Source organism: Trichechus manatus, unplaced genomic scaffold (genome assembly GCF_000243295.1).
Source record: "Trichechus manatus latirostris isolate Lorelei unplaced genomic scaffold, TriManLat1.0 scaffold00002, whole genome shotgun sequence".
Lineage (NCBI taxonomy): Eukaryota > Metazoa > Chordata > Mammalia > Sirenia > Trichechidae > Trichechus > Trichechus manatus.
In genome coordinates this window covers 13834446-13854135 of record NW_004443938.1, presented here as the reverse complement: position 1 = coordinate 13854135, position 19690 = coordinate 13834446, and the positions used below count along the sequence as shown (strand labels likewise).

General features: G+C 38.0%; 1 protein-coding gene across 4 annotated transcripts in view; it reads left to right on the top strand.

The window, feature by feature from the left end:
- The window catches only part of LOC111820089 (AT-rich interactive domain-containing protein 1B-like), a 394067-nt gene that overhangs the window by 251162 nt on the left and 123215 nt on the right, over positions 1–19690 (top strand). For 3 of the 4 annotated variants that reach the window (XM_023728854.1, XM_023728864.1, XM_023728872.1), the window contains one exon: positions 15573–15614. The exons of the other annotated variant lie outside the window; for it this stretch is intronic. In XM_023728854.1, coding sequence (XP_023584622.1) covers positions 15573–15614 — 42 coding nt within the window. The remainder of the gene's footprint in view (positions 1–15572; positions 15615–19690) is intronic. 4 annotated transcript variants of the gene reach the window in all.

Genomic DNA, 19690 nt, shown 5'->3' with positions numbered 1-19690 from the left:
CTTGGATATTTCCCCACCTCCTGCCTGTGCCTTCTGCCCTTAATTAAATTCTGAAGAGCCTTTTCGGAATATTCCTTCTTGGTTTTCCCTTCCAACCTTTCTCTGTCGTTAAGACCTGGGGGTCACTGGGTGCTGTCATTGGTCACGAGGTCGTTTTAGGTAGAATGTTACAATCTAGAGACTTTTGATCACAATTTCAAGTAAACAATACATTAAAAAAAACTAGATTAATCAAAATTCGCATTTAATCCGACTAGTACCGTGGTAACCAACGGTGGCCACTTTGATTTTTAAAGCTTCTCTGGTCCCACTCTAATAGTGTCTAAGTCTGTTTACCCTGTTGTAGATACTGCTTTTGCAATTAGCTTACTTTTTGGTACACGTGTGTTCTGTTTCCTCCCTATCACACTTAATTTCAGTTTAGGAATTTTGGAAATTGATGATCGATTATAGGAATGTAGTTTTCAGCTAATCAATATTGGTGCAGAGGAAGATTGTAAAAAACGAGTGCTTTGAAGCATATAAGAGAAATGGTCTTTAAGAAGAGTTCTGAATACTCAAGTTCTGTTTGCTTTTTATGCCTTATAATTTTTACTGTGAATGTGAATATGCATAGTATTGTCAGTTAGCTATTTCTGTATTTGTGATGTGTATACAAATGAGAAATTTATATAGTGAATATAAGATTCCTACAACCCCCTCTCCTAGGATTATTGAAGAGAACCTTGAAGTAAATGATGTATTTAAGTGAAATTTCAAGCAAATGTGTGACTTGACCAGTTTTGCATTTATATGGTAGATAGGACGACGATGCACACACTCAAGCATGCATACACACACATATCATATTGGAAATCATATTGAAAGAAATATTAACAGGTATTATCTCGGGGATTATTTTTACTTTTATTGATTACCCCCATTTTTAATATGAATTTGTATTATAATTGGTAATAATCCTCCTGTGTTTTTTAATGAACTATAAAATATTCGTAATTTAATGCACTATAAAAATTGAGCTCACATTTCATACAAGTGAGGACACTGCTTGTGCAAAGTTGTCACTGAATTCAGTAGCTTCTCTGTGGAGGAAAGGTTTGTTTCACATTTCACAACATTTACTTCAGCAATACTGAAACCTGCTTTGTGGAACGTTGGTTTGGCCCTCCCTACCATGAACACAATGATACGCAGCTTAATTGTTTCAGGAACTGAGGTAGATTTCATCTCAAACACTAACCTGTTACGTTATTATGTTCCTGTTAGTGAAATTATTGAATCAAGATCTTTCCATGCTTATGCTTTTGAATAGCAGTTTCTGGGATTTCCCATGTTTAGACCAGTTTTTCGGACCTTGACACTGTTGGCATTTGGGACCTATAATTCATTGTTGTCAAGGAGCTCTCTTGTGCGCTACCCACTAGATGCCAGTAGCAGCACCCTCAGTGTGACAATCAAAAATGTCTTCAAAAAACAAAAAAGCCCACAAACCCATTGTATTTGGTTTGATTCTGAGTAATGGCGGATCCCCCCAAACCCCAGACAATATGTTACACAGTAGAATTTGCTCCATAGGGTTTTCTTGGCTGTAATCTTTATGGAAGTAGTTTGCCAGGCCTTTCTTCCACAGCACTGTTGGATGGCTCAAACTGCCAAGCTTTCTGTTAGTAGCCACCCAGTAATGTCTCCAGACATTGCCAAATACCGTTAGGTGTGGGGATGTGGGACAAAATCACTCCTGGTTGAGAATCACTGATCTAGACAAAAATTAAATCCACGGGAAATGCTTGGAACAGTTGTTTATAAATTCTTGGTAAAACATAATGTAAGTGAATGTTACTGCCGAAGTGGCTAGCAACTGGTTTCTTTTTAAGTTGGGATGTGTTCTGTTTATTTCAGAAGCCTCCTTTTTGTTTAAAAAGCTATAAAACATTTGCATGAACAAAACTGAGTCCACTTAATATAAACACGTTGAAAGGGTCTACTGGGAGTGGATATTTCAGATTTTTTAAAATCTGGTTTTTCAGCCTTGAGACTTTGTTCAAGCCTTATGCTAATTTCTAAGTAAAAAGCATCTTTAAGTTATAAGCTCAGTGCTCGGAGTTTTCTAGCGCAGGTCCTTTAACTGTGGGAGCTGACTTAACAAAGAAATGGAAATGTATGGTCCTTTAAGAGTTTTTTTTTTTATTTTTAGATTTGAATTTTAAAAATCAAATTCTAAAATTTATGAGCAGTAGGTAAAAGGTACTATTCTAAAAGAGTTTAGTATCATGCTTCAGATCTGAAGTTTGTATAATATTTTCATGACTGAACTTGTATATGCTACTTTAACATTAGTGTTGTTTGTAGTTTTGATTTTAAATTAATTTGCCGGTTTTCAGGTTAAAGTTGAAATTTATATGCAATTGCATTAAATAACAAAGAATTTCATTAAATTACCCCTCGCTGGCTTCAAAAAACAACCTTCAGTTGTTTCTACCTGAGCAAAAAAATTCAAAACCCATGAACTTCCCCCTTCCAGAAGAAAAATCTGGCAATTCCCAAATTATGCAGAAATTTCCAGACATTATCAACTGAAAATTTCAACTGTATATTCTGAAGCACTTTACTCCCTCCGCCACCAAAACAAACAAAATACGTCAAGGTGTACCGTACAGTGAAAGTCAAAAACACTTTGGAAAATCTTTGGAATATTGTTTTAATTCTTGTTTGTATATTGAGAAAAGGTAACATATTCTGAGCTCTGGGGATCAATCACCCTGCAGGTCATAGGCTATGTTCCTGAATTGTCATGAAATGCAAAATGTAATAATATACATAGCATAGTATTGTGTTGAATCTGGGTTAGGTCCTTTTTTTCCTCCAGACAGATTTAGTGTGGAGAGTTCTATAGGTTTTGGTAAATATATCCAGTTGTGTACTAATCACTACCACGATCAAGACGTAGAACATTTCAGTCACCCGAAAAGTATTCCCTTACCCCTTTGTAGTCAACCCTTGCCTCCACGTGCAGCTCCCTGGCAAACCCTGATCTGTTGACTTTCCCAGAATGCCGTGTAAATGGAATCATGCAGTAGGTAGCGTTTTGAGCCTGGCTTCTTTTACTTGGCATAAGACCTTCGAGATCCGTTCGTGTTGTTGCTTATATCATTAGTTAATTCCTTTTTATTGGTGAGTAGTAATCCATTATGATGTTCCATAGTTTGTTTATCCATTCATACATTGAAGGACATGTGGATTTTGCTCAGTCTTGGGCAGTTATGAGTAGAGCCCCTATAAATAGAGTACGGGGTCTTTGTGTGAGTATATGTTTTCATTTCTCTTGGGTAAATACCTAGAAATAGAATTGCTGGATTGTATGGTAGGAATACGTTTACTGCTATTCAGAAACCGCCAAAGTGTTTTACAAAGTGTCTACCCTATTTTGCTGGAATAAGGTTTTTTTGGTTTGTTTTAAAGCAGTTCTCTTCTTTGATTCCCATGTTTTTATCATAGAAATAGACAAATTACTCATATCTTCTTTGCCAAGAAGGATTACTCCTCTTTTCCACGTTCAGGTAATTTATTCTTCAAGGGAGCACTGTAATCATGTTGCTAGTATTTTAGAAAGGGACTTTATTATTTAATGTTAAGACGTATCTCTTGATATGAAGTCATTTTTCTTAATAAGGCAGTTCCAGATCAAGAGCACTTGCTGTTGGAGTGTCACTAACAAATGTGGTTGCCTTCTCCTTGTGCCAGTCTTGGTCCCACAGCTATGTGGCTTTCAGGCCTCTATCCACTACTTCATGTCTAACCTTAGCCTCAGATGTACTCAGACATCCAGTTCTTAGGTGAACAGATAAATGTTTGTAATTATCTCCTTGACTTATCTCTGTGCTACAATATCTACCTCTTGATTTATCAGTATTTCTAGAATGTTCAAGGCTAGAGATTCTTCAGAGACAGGACATTTAAGGCCCTTTAGGAGTCCCTGGGTGGCACAGTGGTTAAGAGCTTGGCTGCTTAACCAAAACGTCCGCAGTTTGAATCTACCAGCCGTTCCTTGAAAACTGTATAGGGCAGTTCTGCTCTGTTCTGCAGGGTTGCTATGAGTCAAAATTGACTCAGCGGCACCGGGTTTGGGTTTTTTTGGTTGTGAAGTGCAAACAGTTAATGCTCTCAGCTGCTGACTGAAAGATTAGAGGTTCATGTCCACACAGAGGCACCTCGGAAGGAAGGCCTGGCGATCTACTTCAGAAAAATCAGCCATTAAAAACCCTGTGGAGCACAGTTCTACTCCAACAGACACGAGGTCACCATGAGTCAGTCAACTGGATGGCAACTGGTTTTATTCTAGAAGATTAATATTGATCAACTTTTGAAGTCAAAATGATGTTAAACTGGCTAGCAAAGCACCTAGTTTTGAAGGCTTCCGTGTTTTTCCTGTATATATATTTTATTTTCTTAAGATGTGCTGATTTTGGAGAGGTAGAGGGGGGCAGAGTGGCGTAGTGGTGAAGCAGAGGATCGATCGTTCTTTGATGTACTGACAGTTACCTTCAAAACTTGAGTTCCTCTTTCTAAATTTGCCTCTTCTAGAACTTCTTCTACTGGTCTCAGTTTCTTTCACATACTTAAACTCTTGCCTTATTTTTGATATTATTGCCATTAGCAGGCAAGGCTGTATTAAACAGTTTATGGTGAGAGAATAAAGGAGGTGACATGATTAGTTAAGATTCTTTGGATGATAGCACATTAGAGAATCTGAAAAGAATTAAAACATGGTTGTCTTCCCTGGAGACATCTTTCTTAGCTTAATTAAACAGGTAGATTCTTCAAAATAAGTCCCATCCAATACAAGGATCCATTTTAATGTAAAAGGTAAAGTTTTGTGGTTAAGTTTTAGTATACCTAAGCTTATGTTCTTTATCTTATTGAGTTGCCTTTCTTTTCCAATTTGATAATCAAGATAGTCCTAAACAATTTAATTTAAGCATTGAAAGATGTGGCCTTAAAGATATGCTGTAATAAGAGTCTTTGATTGTAACCATTATTCTAGTATTTTTAAAATCAGTCTGTTTTGGTAGAAGTATTTTAGGATAAGATATAAGGTTTTTTTTTTTTTTTTTTTTTTTAAAAAAAAAAAAAAAAAAACACATCCAGAGCCAGATGGTGACAGAGTGGGAGGGTCCGAGACGTTTAGATTGGGGAAGGGGCAACAGAAAGGAAAACCAATGACACCTGATGAAAATAATAATGTACGAACAACCATTTTCTGACAATAGAAGTTTAATTTGTTGATCTAAAAATGTGCTTCTTTTTAAAATGCTTTCTCATTTTCATCTAATCAGTTAAGCTCATCTTGGCACCTCATACCCTGGAGATTCACTTTTACATTGCCTTTACCTGCTTGGTCGCCAAAGCGTATGTGGCTGGGGTATCTCTGACGTAATGATTTCAACCCAACTGCTAACTCGCTTTTCTGAGGCATCCTTAATGCTGCGGTGGGGCCAGGAGAGGGAGGTCAGTACGGTCAAATAGGACGTTAGCTGAATTTCCAACTTGTAGTGCCTTAGTAGATTTATCCTGGTACTTTTAAATATAAAAATTTCTTTTTTTTAATCTCAATTTAAAAATTGCAATTTTTTTCTTTATGAAGTGCAAATAAAATTAGAAAAAGGAGAGTTTATATTATTGACTTATGTTTTTAAAGCATTTGAATTTATCAAACTAGTATAGTAAGTTAGATTAATAAACTTGGTTTAGTGATATCAAAATGAGTAAATACTGGGTAAAAGGGGAGGTATTGCTTAAAGTAGCGTTAGATTGTGACAGATCACACAATGGAAGATCAATATTTAGAAAGTGATTAAATATTATCTTAATTTTCATAATGTTTTCATAAACTATCGCCTACTTAGTGTTCAAAAATTTAACAGTCCCTCACTGCCTGGACACCTGTAGGTTTTATTTTCTTTCATGAAATCTAGAATTTAGGAATAATTATAGAAAATCTTGCTAAGAAATAAATGTTAACTTGAGTTGTACAGAAAAGGCAAGCATAGACAAATAATATAATAAATAAATATCGGTGTTTTACTCTACACATATTTTCTGCTTTAATATGATTTACAAAAGGTAAATATGAAAATATTTATAGTAAGTATTGCTTTTATTTAAACTCTGATTCATTTTTCAAGTTTTGTTTATAAATCTACATTTATATACACTTGTAGCGTTGTAGAAGTCAAATGAAATCATGAACAAATACATATATTTTGCCCATGTTTTTCATAATTCCATATCCAAATTTCTTGTTAGACAGTGAAACTATAGAAACGGTTAACTTTATACATGCCGGTTCTTTAGGTACAGCATTCCAGATGCCCCCAGATCTACAAATACGTTGCTGATGTAACTGATGGGGATACAGTTGGTGGGTTTGTATTCCACTTTGTTTCAAGGATGTCACCTGTGCAGCAGGTGTGATGCTGTGTGCCAGTGTTCTTCTATGCAGTGTAGGCCTCGGTGTCCTTCCCAGTGGAACGGGAGGGCATTCTTACCATTTGCTGTGTGTGGGCGTCTAGCCTAAATGCAGAGCTCAAATTTTAGTGAAATTTACTTTCAAAAATTAAGTTTGGAAGGACTGTATGTGTTTTTTATAAAATATTTACTGTGGTCTCATGGGTCACTTCTTGGTGCAGTTCTTAAAGAATATCACATTTTAATTTGGAATGGGTAGAAAAGTTCTACTTTTGAGGAACAACACGTTTTTATTGTCATTAATTTAAAAGACCTAACCCTTTTAAAAGAATTTACAGTAAGATTTGGTGGCAGGGTGTTCCATTGGGAGGGAACAGTAGGTGAAAAGGCCCAAGGTGAGAGGGGCCATTCTGAGGAACAGAAAGAACTCTTCTGTAGCTGAAGCCTGTGAGTGGGGGAAGAGGGGCAGGACTTGGGATCAGTGAGGTAAGCAGGGGCCATGTTGTTTAGCTTCTTGTAGACCGTTGTAAGGAATTGAGATACGGTTTTATGGTCTGGGAAGCTTTTGGAGAGTTTTGAGTCGGGAATGGAGATGGAGGAGGGTTGGGCTGTTTTGAGGCTACAGTGCTTTCAGAACTGCCTTTAGTATCATGGTGTTCTCGTCTGGAACCCTGTTGGTAAGGTATGATAGATACCTAGAGTTCCTTTATTTAGAGTTGTACAATTCATCAGTTGTCTTTTGCTGTGTAACACACCAACCCATACCTTAGGGCCGAGAGCAGCAACCATTTATATAGCTCATGAGTTTACAGTTTGACCCTTTGGCCTGGGCTCAGCTGGGTAGTTCTTCTGGTTTCTGCCAGGCTCATTTTCCCTTCTTCAGTCAGCTACTGATCAGTTAAGTGGCTCTGCTTCTGGGGGTTGGCTGGTTCTCGCCGGGGCAATGTGGTAACGGCCATGTGTCTCTTGTCACCCAAAGACTAGTCTGGGATTGTTCACCCAGCAGCTGGATGAGTTTGAGGGGGGTGGTTATAAGTATGCATTGATTGTGAGTCCCGAGAATTGGAAGTGCCCCATTCTGATTTCTTCTGCTGTATTCTCTTGATCCAAGCAAGTCACAAATCCAAAACAGATTGAAGGGGTAGAGAAATAGATCCACCTTTTGATGGAAGAAGCAAGCTATAAAGTCACATTGCGTAGTCACGTAGGGGTGGCTGTTTTTGCCCGTACACCACTTGGGGTTTCTCTTTCCCTGAGCCAGACCATGAGTCCATGACAGGTATCCTCTCACTGCTTCGTGAATCGAATGCTAAGTCCAGGTACCCTCAGTCAGGGGGAGAGCATAATTAGGAAAGAGGACAGTCTGTGTTTCAGATTTAACAGCCTGGGATGTGAGACACAGTGAACATTCTGGTATAGGAGATAATGTGAACATAACACTTGTGATGAAAAGCATAATTAAAATAACATACAGATTATTTGTCTTGAAACCGTGTTAAACAGTATTAAGTATAACAAATATTTTTGGTTGCAAAGACATATTTTATCACTGGTCTCAACGTTCGTTGGTGCCCTCTAGAGAGACAAGTTTTTAGTTAATTTTAAATACATTCAGAGAACGGCTGTTGTACTCAGCAGCCTTTAGCAGTATGTGGCATCATTGTGTGCGCTCTCTATTACCAGCTCACCAAACACTGAGCAGCTTCAGCAAGCTGTGTCCTTGAGCTGTCATGTTGTCTGCAGATGCTAATAAGGAGAATGAGGAGAATTAATAAGTAAGAGAGGAATGCTGACAAGGTTTTATGTGTGTTTTTTAAAGCTTTCTAATTTTTATAGATTACAAAAATAAAAAGGTATGTACAATAATAATTTTTTAAAAAGACAAAACAACTTCCTTGCTTGCTAGAGTTAAAACTTGCAACCCAGTTTGAGCTGTGTGTGTGTGTGTGTGTGTGTGTGTGTGTGTGTGTGTGTGTGTACACAGGAGAGAGGAAGATGATTGTCCTGCAGTTTAAATTATCATAAATCCTGGGGCATGGTTTTCAGGTTGGTTTATTTATTAATGTCTGCTTTTCCTACTTACTGAAGGTGAAAGTATATGTAATGGAATAGGTTCTAGTTAGCACATTGGCCTTTTTGGCCCAACCAATGCAGACACAGCAAATGTCGTAGGTAGAGTAATAATTCCATCCCTTGGTTAACAATGTAAGCCAAAATATTTTTCTCCAGTAGCATCTAAATTTTTAACAGTTTACTTGTGGAGAATTTTTATTGTGACTGCAAATGCAGTCAGGTTCTTGTTGATGATTACTAATCTCCCTTCACCTTATCCCCTTTTGGGGTAAATATGTTATTTGGGGTAATTTTGCCTTTCCCATCCCTGCCTGGAATCGGAGACAAAATTGATATCATTTTAATGTTTAATTATGGTGAAGATATGGTATCTCTAATCACTGGAGAAAATAATAGTTCTTCATCATAGTTATTCAAATGGAAAATTAAAACTGAATCATCTCCTTCCCTTGTTATTTCAAAATAAATTACAGATGGATCAAATATTTAAGTGTAAAAAAAATAAAGTCAGATGTATTACATAGAAAACATGAATGACTGTTTTAAAAATCTTGGAGTGGGGAAGACATTTTGCAGCATGGCACAAATTCTAGAAGGCATGAAGGAAAAAATGGATAAATTTGAATTTTTAAAATGCCATTTTTGTTTTTTACCCTGATTTTTCGCACGTTATAAGCATTTCCCCATGTTACCTGATATATTTTTAGACAGGAGTTTTTCACGGTAGTGTAGTGGTCTACCGTATATATAAATAAACCAGAAAACCCACTGCAGTCAAGTCGATTCTAACTCATAGCGACCCTATAGGTCAAAGTACGACTGCCCCATAGAGATTCCAAGGCTGTGATCTTTACAGAAGCAGATCACCACGTCTTTCTCCCACGGAGCAGCTGGTAGGTTCGAACTGCAAACCTTTCGGTTAACAGGTGGGTGCTAACCACTTAGCAACCAGGGCTCCCCCATATGAATATACCATACTTTATTTATCCATCCTCTATTTTTATATGTTTAAGTTTTTTTATAATTTGTCATTATTTCAAATATTAATGTAGTACAAGGAGCCCTGGTGGCACAGTGGTTAAAGTGCTTGGCTGCTAACCAAAGTCAGTGGTTTGAACCACCAGCCGCTCTGCGGGAAAAAGGTATGGCAGTCTGCTTCGGTAACGATTTACAGCCTTGGAAACTCTAGGAGCGGTTCTCCTCTGTCCTGTAGGGTCCCTATAAGTTGGAAATGATTCAGCGGCAGTGGGTATGATTTGGATGGAGGTACGACACTTGCTTACAATATAGATGGTAGATTACAAATTATTCTCTACAGATTTCTGTAGGAGACAGGTTGCTGTGAAAATGGGCCTGAATATGTTTGAGGCTGTTCATGGCCAGTTTTCTGCGAAGGCTGTTCTTGTTTATATACCCCATTGCAAATGTGGGAGAGTGTGGGTGTGCACACAAGCCTTGAATACCACGGTTTTCACTTTTACTAGCTTGAAAGATAAAACATTTATTTACATTTTTATGGTATTGTTGATATTGAACTTTTTTTTTTGTAATTATTGGCTTATTTTGGTAACTTTACTTTTAATTGAATACAAAATACACGTACTTGATGAAAAAAGATCTTAACATTGTGAGAAGAAATACAGTGAAAAATAAGTTTCTCTCTCTCGAGTCAATCACTGATGTGTTCCTTGCATATCTTTCTGGAAATGTTCTAAGTATATCAAGCATATGACCCACTCCCCACTTTTTTTTTTTAAAACACAGATGTTAGCTTACTGTGCAGCTGTTCTCTTTCTTTTTACTTAACATCATAGAAATCTTTCCTTATCTGCACACATAGACTCACTTTGTTCTTTTTGATAACAGCATAGTAGGTTCCTGGATGGTGCAAATGCACTTGACTCTAAACCTAAATAAAGCTTGGTGGTTTGAACTCACCCAGAGGTGCCATAGAAGAAAGGCCTGGCAGTCTGCTTCCGTTAAGATTACAGCCAAGAAAATCCTATGGAGCAGTTCTCTGTAATACATTATGTATTTAACATAATAATATGGTAATGATGTTAATGTTTTGATGCATGTCGCAAAGTAGCGCGCGTGTATTACAAGCAGTGCCTAGGTTATAAACGAGATCCATTCCTGTGTCTTTAAGTCTTTAAGTCGAATTTGTAGGCAAGTCCGAACAGGTGCCTGTGGTTCTTATTTAGCTTTACTTTAGTTGAAGGAAAAGGCTTTTGAAGCGTTTCAGTCATTTAAAAGCTGCACAGGCAACAAATGAAGGTGATTTTGATGAAGAATTTGTTTTTGAGTAGGGGTTGGTTCAGTCGTTTCAAAGTGAGGGCAAATTTACATAACATGAAAGGGCAAGTATGAGTTGTCCGTAAATCGAATCCAGCGTTCATAACTCAGGGACTACCTGTATTTCGAACCATTGGATGTACCTTGAATTTTTAATATAATAGGCTTTCCGGGGTTGATTCCGGTTGTACGGATGTTTGTAACTTGGAGACACCTGTATATGTTCTTTTCAGTGATGCAGGAAGTGTCTGGTGCTCCACACCTTTGACAATACTGTAACCTGTTAAAACTCTTAATCTCTGGTAGTCTGTTGTAAGAAAATGGAATAAAGCTATAGTTTTGATTTGCGTTTCTTTAATTATGAGTAAGGTTAAAATCCTTACACATGATTATAAATGGGCGTCATTTGTCACCTTAGACCCTCTTTTGTGACAGTAATATCTTGATTTTAGATTTTTTTTTTTTTTTAATTAAAACAGGGCATAGTTTTGGCATTGTTTTAGTTCAGTGAAAACATTGCTGGATATTAGTATTCTCTGTACTTTCAGTGGAAACCCTGGTGGCATAGTGGTTAAGAGTTTGGCTGCTAACCAAAAGGCCGGCAGTTCAAATCCACCAGGTGCCCCTTGGAAACCTTGTTGGGGCAGTTCTGCTCTGTCCTACAGGAATTGACTTGACGGTAGTGGGTTATGGGTACTTTCAATGTGTGAGAAGGACTTGGAAAATGATTAGGGAAAGCACAGCCAGTTTTACTTCCAAATTCATGAATTCATATTTTCCTCGTTTTCTTGATATAGAATGATTGGGAATTACGGTGATTTGTTTTCATTTTTGGTGGAGGTGGCGTTTGGGGTAATTGACAGAGAGAAGCCAGTAGAAGGCTACTTAAAACTGCTGCTTGAACGGAGTGAAAGAACTGTGAATGGTTTAATACGTGAGTACTTTGCTAATGGAATCCATTTAGGCACTCATGTGACAAGGTGTTGATTGTAGCGTCCTTTGACATAAGGGTGATTTAATGAGAATAGCCTTGTCTTTGGGGTTAGGAAGTCTGCCTTGCTACTCTAAATGTGCCCCATCACACCTCTGTACCTCAGTAGCCATTGGAAAGTTTATGTTCTCTCCCCCATTGAGGTCAAATATTGTTCCTCATCTGAGTATTCAGATTTATCTCTGCTTTTGTTGCAGCATCTGTGTGGAGAAGGAAGAGATTGGGTATCACGCCCTAATTTTACATCTGATAAAACCTGGTTTGTTTTTTTAGGTCTCCTCAAACTAAAGTTAAAAAAAAGGGAGGAGGGAATGAGTAATCATGAATAATCTCACCTGTTGTGAGTTTGAATTTATTATTTTTAATGAACGTATAAATGACTGTTTAAATACATTTAACTCAAGTCTTAATATCTTAGTGAAACTCATCACTTTTTGTCTCCTGCAATGTTAAGCATAATGCCTTGCGCACAAGAAGTATCCAGAAAGTATTTATTGATGAACGAGTGGGGAGTTTCTTTTGAGACGGTTAGATCAGGTACATGCTGAGTATATTGTCGGCAAATAATGAACATTATTAAATCATTCCGCTGAAAATGTACTCATTCTCTCCAGTTGTGCATTCTCATTTTGACTTCCAGTTGTGATTACTTTATAACCAAGTTAAATTTAATGATGATATTTGGCTAATAACTACAATCCCATCCGATTCACACGGATCTATTTCTACTTTATATATAGGAATTCTCAACTTTTTTTTTTTTTTTTGCGCCTTGAGAAATATAAATAATGCTGTCTTAAAAAAAAAGAATTCAAAGTTATGGCAAAAGAAACAAAAAAAGCTGAACTGGTTTCTGTTGCTGGTTAAGTTTAATGACTGCTGCGTGAAAATTGACTCGCTGGCTCACAACCTAAAAATTATGTGTGAAGGTTGAAATACTCTCTTACTCCCACTAGAGGGGGGATTCCTTCCAATTTAGGTAAAAATACTCCAAGATCCAACATGAAAACTGTGTTAAGACATTGATCTGTTCTTAATATTAAACTGAAGTCAATTGCATGTTTCTGAAGTCTGCTGTTTTTCTGCAGGTATTGAAAGTAAAATCTTACAGAAAGAATATAAAGGATACTGATAGTGTGCATAGGTACTTAAGACAGTGCTTTTGAACAAAACAAATATTTTTTAAAGTTTGTTCGAAATGTAATACCTAAGAATTTCAAAACACCTCTCTGAACCTCACTTGAGGTAGAATTTGGGTAAAGGATGAGGGTGAGGATGATATGTTGAGAACCACCTCCTTCCTCCCGTCTCTATGTGATAGTCACACTGTTGTGGTTAGGTGCCATCAAGTCAGTTCCAACCCATAGTGACCTCATGTCAACAGAACAAAACACTGCCAGGTCCTGCGCCATCCTTACAATTGTTGCTGTGTTCGAGCCCACTGTTGCAGCCACTGTGTCAATCCATCTCGTTGAGGACCTTCCTCTTTTTTGCTGACCCTCCACTTTACCAAGCATGATGTCCTTCCCCAGGGACTGGTCCCTCCAGATAACATGTCCAAAGTATGTGAGACATAGTTTTGCCATCCTTGCTTCTAAGGAGCATTCTGGCTGTGCTTCTTCCAGTCAGATTGGTTCATTCTTCTGGCAGTCCATGGTATATTCAGTATTCTTTGCCAACACCTTAATTCGAAGGCATCAGTTCTTCTTTGGTCTTCCTTATACATCTTCCAACTTTCACATGCATATAAGATGACTGAAAATACCATGACTTGGGTCAGGTACACCTTAGTCCTCAGAGTGACATCTTTGCTTTTTAGCACCTTGAAGAGGTCTTTTGCAGCACATTTGCCCCGTGCAGGGCGTCATTTGGTTTCTTGACTGCTGTTTCCATAGGCATTGATTGTGGACCTAAGTAAAATGAAATCTTTGACAACATCAGTCTTTTCTGTGTTTATCATGTGGTTGCTTATTGGTCCAGTTGGGAGTGATTCCTAAATTTCTCAGGAGGGCTTTGGCTTGCTGTCTTCTTGTGTTGTCAAATATATTAAAACAATATCTTTAAATAGATTTCTATTTGCTATGGAATTTTCTGGGTTCTTTGACTTTTTATAATGTTAAGTGAATGCAGAACTAACTCTGGCAGTGATTTCTGCAGATTAAAACTTTCATATATATGGAAAATAATAGAGGTGCAAGTACATAAGACTGAGGTGTGCAGATGTGCTCTATGTGTCTAATTAAACACCAGATATCATGAAGTGGTCACAGTAGTTAAGAGTCAGCAAATGTATTGTTTGTGCTTTCCCTTTAACTAGCAATCTTGATTAGAGGTTTTAATGTAAAAAATATTGAGGTCGGTAACCTAGTGTTGTGAAGTTCAAACATATGTAAAACACCTTCTTTTTTCTTTAAACTAAAAGTCTATAATAAGACCCTGTTTCTAAATCTGACAGTTAACTTTGGACAATGAAGTGTACGCAGAAGTGCTGTCCGTCAATTGTAGTAGCAATTTTCTGCTCCAGTTGAGCCAACATTTCAGTCTTTAACCTAAAACCACGTTTGGTGTTTCATCAGGAGGAGGCAGCTCCTCTTTTCCATCCCTCGTCTCGCCCTCCTGCTTTGCCCGGTCTCTCTGGGATACCAGGCGGTGGTGGCGCATCTGAGTCTCAGGAAAGCAGTTGGAGGACACAATTTGTTTCCTCATTTGCTTTTTGACCCTTTTACTTTCATACTGGATGACAGTCTTACTGGAATAATCTTCCTTTCTGTATTTCCTTTCTCAAAGGGAAGAATCCAATTTTGTTTTATAGCAATATGCACTGGGTAGACCCTCTGCTTACACACCTACCACAAATACTTAGTTGTAGAAGGTTGAAAACTCACAGTGAAGTCCGCTGAAGTCTGAGTATTATTGCCCCGCCCCATTGCCTTCCCCAGGAGCTTCTAAAACATCATATTTGTTCTGTTGCTTCCTTTCCTTTCCTTGCTCTTTTCAATCATGTGTTGGTAGTCAAAGTTAAAAGCTTTATACACCAGACTGAATAATTATGTTTTAAAAAAACAGTAATTATCCATCCCGTACATGTCTTGTTCCACACAGCATTTTAAATTCATGTTAATGAGCTGCGTCTTCTAATGCAGAAGACCGACAAGCCGTTGCGAGGTTGTGCCGTCATTGCACAGCTCGTTCGTTGCTCACACTGCCTGCATTTTCCTGAGTAGTCTCTCCGGAGCTCCTGCTCGGCAGCATTCCAGAGATCCAGCACTGCCCACTCTGGTCGGAGCAGGACAAGAAACTACTAGTAGCTTATAAGCTTGATGAAGTTGCTTTATGAAGCATAACTTTTCCCCCTCACCGTCTGTCAGAAAAAGATCAAAGAGTATATGCAGCCACTTGTAATTTAAGCGGGAAGGATGATTTTGTCAGCTTCCTAGGTTGTTCTGAGGGACGCAGACCGCCGCTTCACATGATGGCAGATAGATTCAAACACAGAACTGGAGTTCACCCTGTTACGACACTGAAGCCGGGCCAGTGGCCTGTTCTGTACCCAACTCTCGTCGAGCCCTCTGGATGGCGTTCTTGACAGCTGCCCTACGTTGAACGTCTGAACTTTGGTAGACCATATTCCTTTTGCCCGTTTTCTCAGAAATCCTAGTTCCAGGCCAGGCCTGTACTCTGGTTTCTGTGGCTAGACTCAAAGGAGGTTTTTGATAGTGGCTAAATTATCTTTTCCTTATGATTTCAGGTTGAAGTCTTGGCCTCGGAGGATGCAGCCTTTGGACTCAAGGTGTGTGGTCTGATGCAGCTTATCATGTAGGTTTCATCAGTTCACCTCGGTGGGCTTGAAGGATCAACAGAGAGGACTTTTTTTTTTTTTTAATCAAATACTGAGGTTCTAAAATCTTCGGAAATTTAAGATTTCCCTTGTACTGTGATTGGGAGTAGACTGTTGTAGTATTTTCTTTATCTGCTTTCTTTACTGCAGAAGATATGAGAAATAGGGCAGGAAACCAAGTTTTGGATTAGCCATGGAGCAGGACTTGATGAAATTTCCACCAGTTTGGGGGTACTGAAATGTTATCAGAGTGCTGCATTAGTTCATAGCTCTAGCTTTATTAGTTGATTTATTCATCATTCCTTCTTTAAATATTTATTGAATCTCTGTGTTTTAGTCAGAAAGCCCTGGGTGGTGCAAACCATTAACTCTCTTGGCTGCTAACCCAAAGGTTGGAAGTTCAAGTCCACCTAGAGGAGCCTTGGAAGAAAGTCCTGGTAATCTACTTCTGAAACACCAGCCTTTGAAAACCCTGTGGAGCACAGTTCTACTCTGACACACATGGGATTGCCACGAGTCAGAATTGCGTTGATTTAACACAAGTGGATTAAAATCCAGCTCCTGCCCTTAAGGAGCACACAATCAGTTGGCAAAGATAAGCCTGTAAATTATCCTGCAGTACGGTAATGTCCATGCTAGAAACACACACAAGACCGTGGGAGCTGAGGGGCGTAGGAAGCATTCCAGGAGGTTGGTCCCTGGGCTAAGTTTTGAGGGTTTAGATTAACATTTAGGCAAGAGAGGTGAGCAGGAGAAATGAGAGCTATTTCAGGTAGGAGGTCAGCCATGAAAACAGTCAGAGGGAACTAGAAGTACAGGTTGTCCTTGAGTTAGGAAGACCCAAACTTACAGCCGTCTTTCTTTTTGTCCATCTTTTTTTTTGTTGTTTGTACTCCATGCAGTGCTGCAGCGCGTGATTTGTCCTTATTGTTGGTAATAGTACTCCATGCAGTGCTGCAGTGCATGATTTGTAATATTTCCAACCCCCAAAGACAAAGATCAGATTTATAAAAATGCTGGTAATAAAAGACAGTAATAAAGAAAAAATAATAATAACAAAGAGATATTTGATTTACGTCAGAACCAACATGACTGAGTCGTCAGAACAGAACTCCGTTATAAGTCAGGGACTACCTTTAGTTCACTTTTGTCTGCGTGGCGAGATCTGAGGTTGGAGAGGTTAAGGATTTAAATTTCATTCTACAGAAAATGGGAAGCTGTTAAAGGAGTTTAAGCCCAGTAGTGGTCAGGTTTGCGATTGAGACAGATGACTTTGGCCATTTGTAGGGAGCAGATTTGAGCGGGAGTAAGCCGGGGCAGTTGAGTAGACCAAGTGAAAGTTGGCAAGGGCCTGGACCGACTAGTGGTGACAGAGATTAAGAGGAAAGGAAGACTTTGGAAGAGAAGCCGGCCAGATGTGGTGATTGCTGGGGTCTGCAGGGGAGCGGGCGGGATGAGGATGAGACCAAGAAATACATGGTGCGCCACTGGAGATAAGAGAACACGGAGGGAGAGCTTGCAGATTTTTACAGAATTATAGCCATCCAGCCCTGTTTTCTTTATGACATCACTTGCCTTTTGCACTATTTGGTGGTTCTTTTTAAACAACATCAGTAAATTGGAAGAAGGCACTTACTGGAGAAGTCCAATTTCATTTTCATACCAAGGTATAGAGTAGGTGTCATCAGTCACTTTGAAAGCTTAGGTGAACAGGGAGGCTGGCAGAAACTTTACAGAGAGTACAGGGATATGAGGGTTTACTTTTATCAATACCTGTTTCCTAATGTGTGCTAATCTTTGACTTAAAACTAAAAATTGATTATAATTTTTCCAAATTTTTTTCTACTTTTCCATTCTATGTATTAAGACATTTTATAAACAGTAATATTTGTGCTATAATTACATGTGAGGTGGCATTGTAATACTACCCAAATCAAAACTATTCTGAGGTTATAAACTTTCCAAGATTTTACATCATATAAGTAAATATAAATTAAAAGAAACAAGATAAATGAACACTTTATAAATCTTCGATATACTAAGTCAAATTTATACCTTTATTTTTTTCATGTTTCTGTACCTGCCAAAAATCACTAAAATAAATTATTAAATGTAAATAGAGCAAATTTAGTATTATTTGCAATATTTAATATATGATCGTCTTCTGAATTTAGCGTTCTTTATTTCATGCCCAGCATGCGTATGGAATATTCACTGAATATTTAATAAACCTGGAGGGTCAGCTCTTGTGGGCTCATCTCCATAATCCTTCACACTTCCTGAGTGAACAGCAGTATCATGGGAGGTTAGCGTGGCCGGCAGCTCTCCCCGCCTGCCCCGCTGTGTAAAGGCTTTGTGTTTGTTTTATGCTTAAACTAGCAGATTGTTTTTGTAGCCTTAGATTCAATTTGTTGAAGGAACAGTTGGAAACTTTTTTCCAATAATTATGTGACTTTCAAAAGGTTAGATGCTTTTCACTTTGACAGGTCTGTACCAAAGTGTTTATACATATACAAAATTAAAAATGAGATTTTAGATTTTTTTTTCTGCTTCATTATCATGAAGATAGCAAATACTTTTTGCATTTAAAAAAAATTTGTGGTAAATATATATATAAGACAAATATATTTTTGAATTCCGAAAATTATCTTGTTTCTTGAAAGTTCTGGCTCCGTATTCAGCACTGGTCAGGTTTTGGAACACTTAATCACACACAGTTGGCCCTTTTTCAAGCCCACTGGAGTGTGTGAGCCCCCTTATGTCTCTGGTCTTTTAATGATCATCTTTAATGAGCCTTTGATCTTTCCTTACCTCCTTTGCCACTATCAGATTCTTGGCCATTTGTTTGCTTCCCCTTCTAAACCAAACTAAAGTCTACAACGTTCATACTTACAGTTGAAGCATGAACTCATCAGTCTTGTTGGAAAATGACTTTAACATGTTGGGACTCATAGATACAAACAACTTACTTTGGATATCGGTGTGGTGAAACTCTGAGCTAGGGAAGCAATTTGCAGTCATTAAAACTAGTCTAGAGGTGTCATGAGATTAATTCTTTTAATGCTAAGCTGATGGGAAATATTTTTGGTCTTTTTTCTGGTTCTCGAATCTGAATTTCACACCAGTACAGATTCATTGTTTTTCTAAGGCTTATCTCAAGTCAAACGGAGTTTACAATTTGAAATGCCAATCACTGTGTCACAGTGTTTTCCAGTGGGTCTAAACCTTTTCTCTGACTTTAGGTAAATTTGATTTTCTTGAGTTTGTTTCTATGCGGGTCTGGTAAGATACTTACCTTAGAGTTATGTGTCCTTATGAAACAAGACTTGTGAATACAAGAGGATTCAAAGTAAAAAGTGGACAAATACGTGTCTTTCTTTAAAAAAAGGAAGCAAAGTTCTACAAACCACAGACCACTGTTCTTGACTTCAGTTTTGATCAAGACTCAAAAATATTAAAAAGGTTATAATTCTATAGAAAAATAAATCAGGCATTCCAGAGGAGGCCAACATGGGTTAGTTCTTACCACAAGACGAGCGTGCCTTCTGTGTCATTAATGTACGAGATCGAGCTGCTAGTGGTAATGAGGTGATAAATCAGCCAAGCAAATATACGTAAATTTGTATTGTAAAACGTAGAAAAAGATTAAAAATTTGACTTTGTTGCTTATGAGATTTATAGTCAGGAGGTGAAAGCAAGAGGAGTGAGTAAAATATTCCTGGATTATTAAATCAAAAGACTATGTAAACATAACTTTTCCATGAGTTTCTAAGGAGGTTTTATCAAAATCTAAATAAATTACTTTAAAATTTCATGACAAGGAATGTCCTTTGCCTTCTCATTTGTTACAGATAACTAAGCCAAGAATTATAAAGAAGTAAGGTTTTTTATTTAATCCACTCCCCTATGAGATAGAAAACCAATAAAACAGAACTAGTTACCGTCAAGCCAATTTTGACTTGTGACAACCCCGTGTGTTGCAGAGTAGAACTGCTCTATAGGGTTTTCAAAGCTGTGACCTTTTGGAA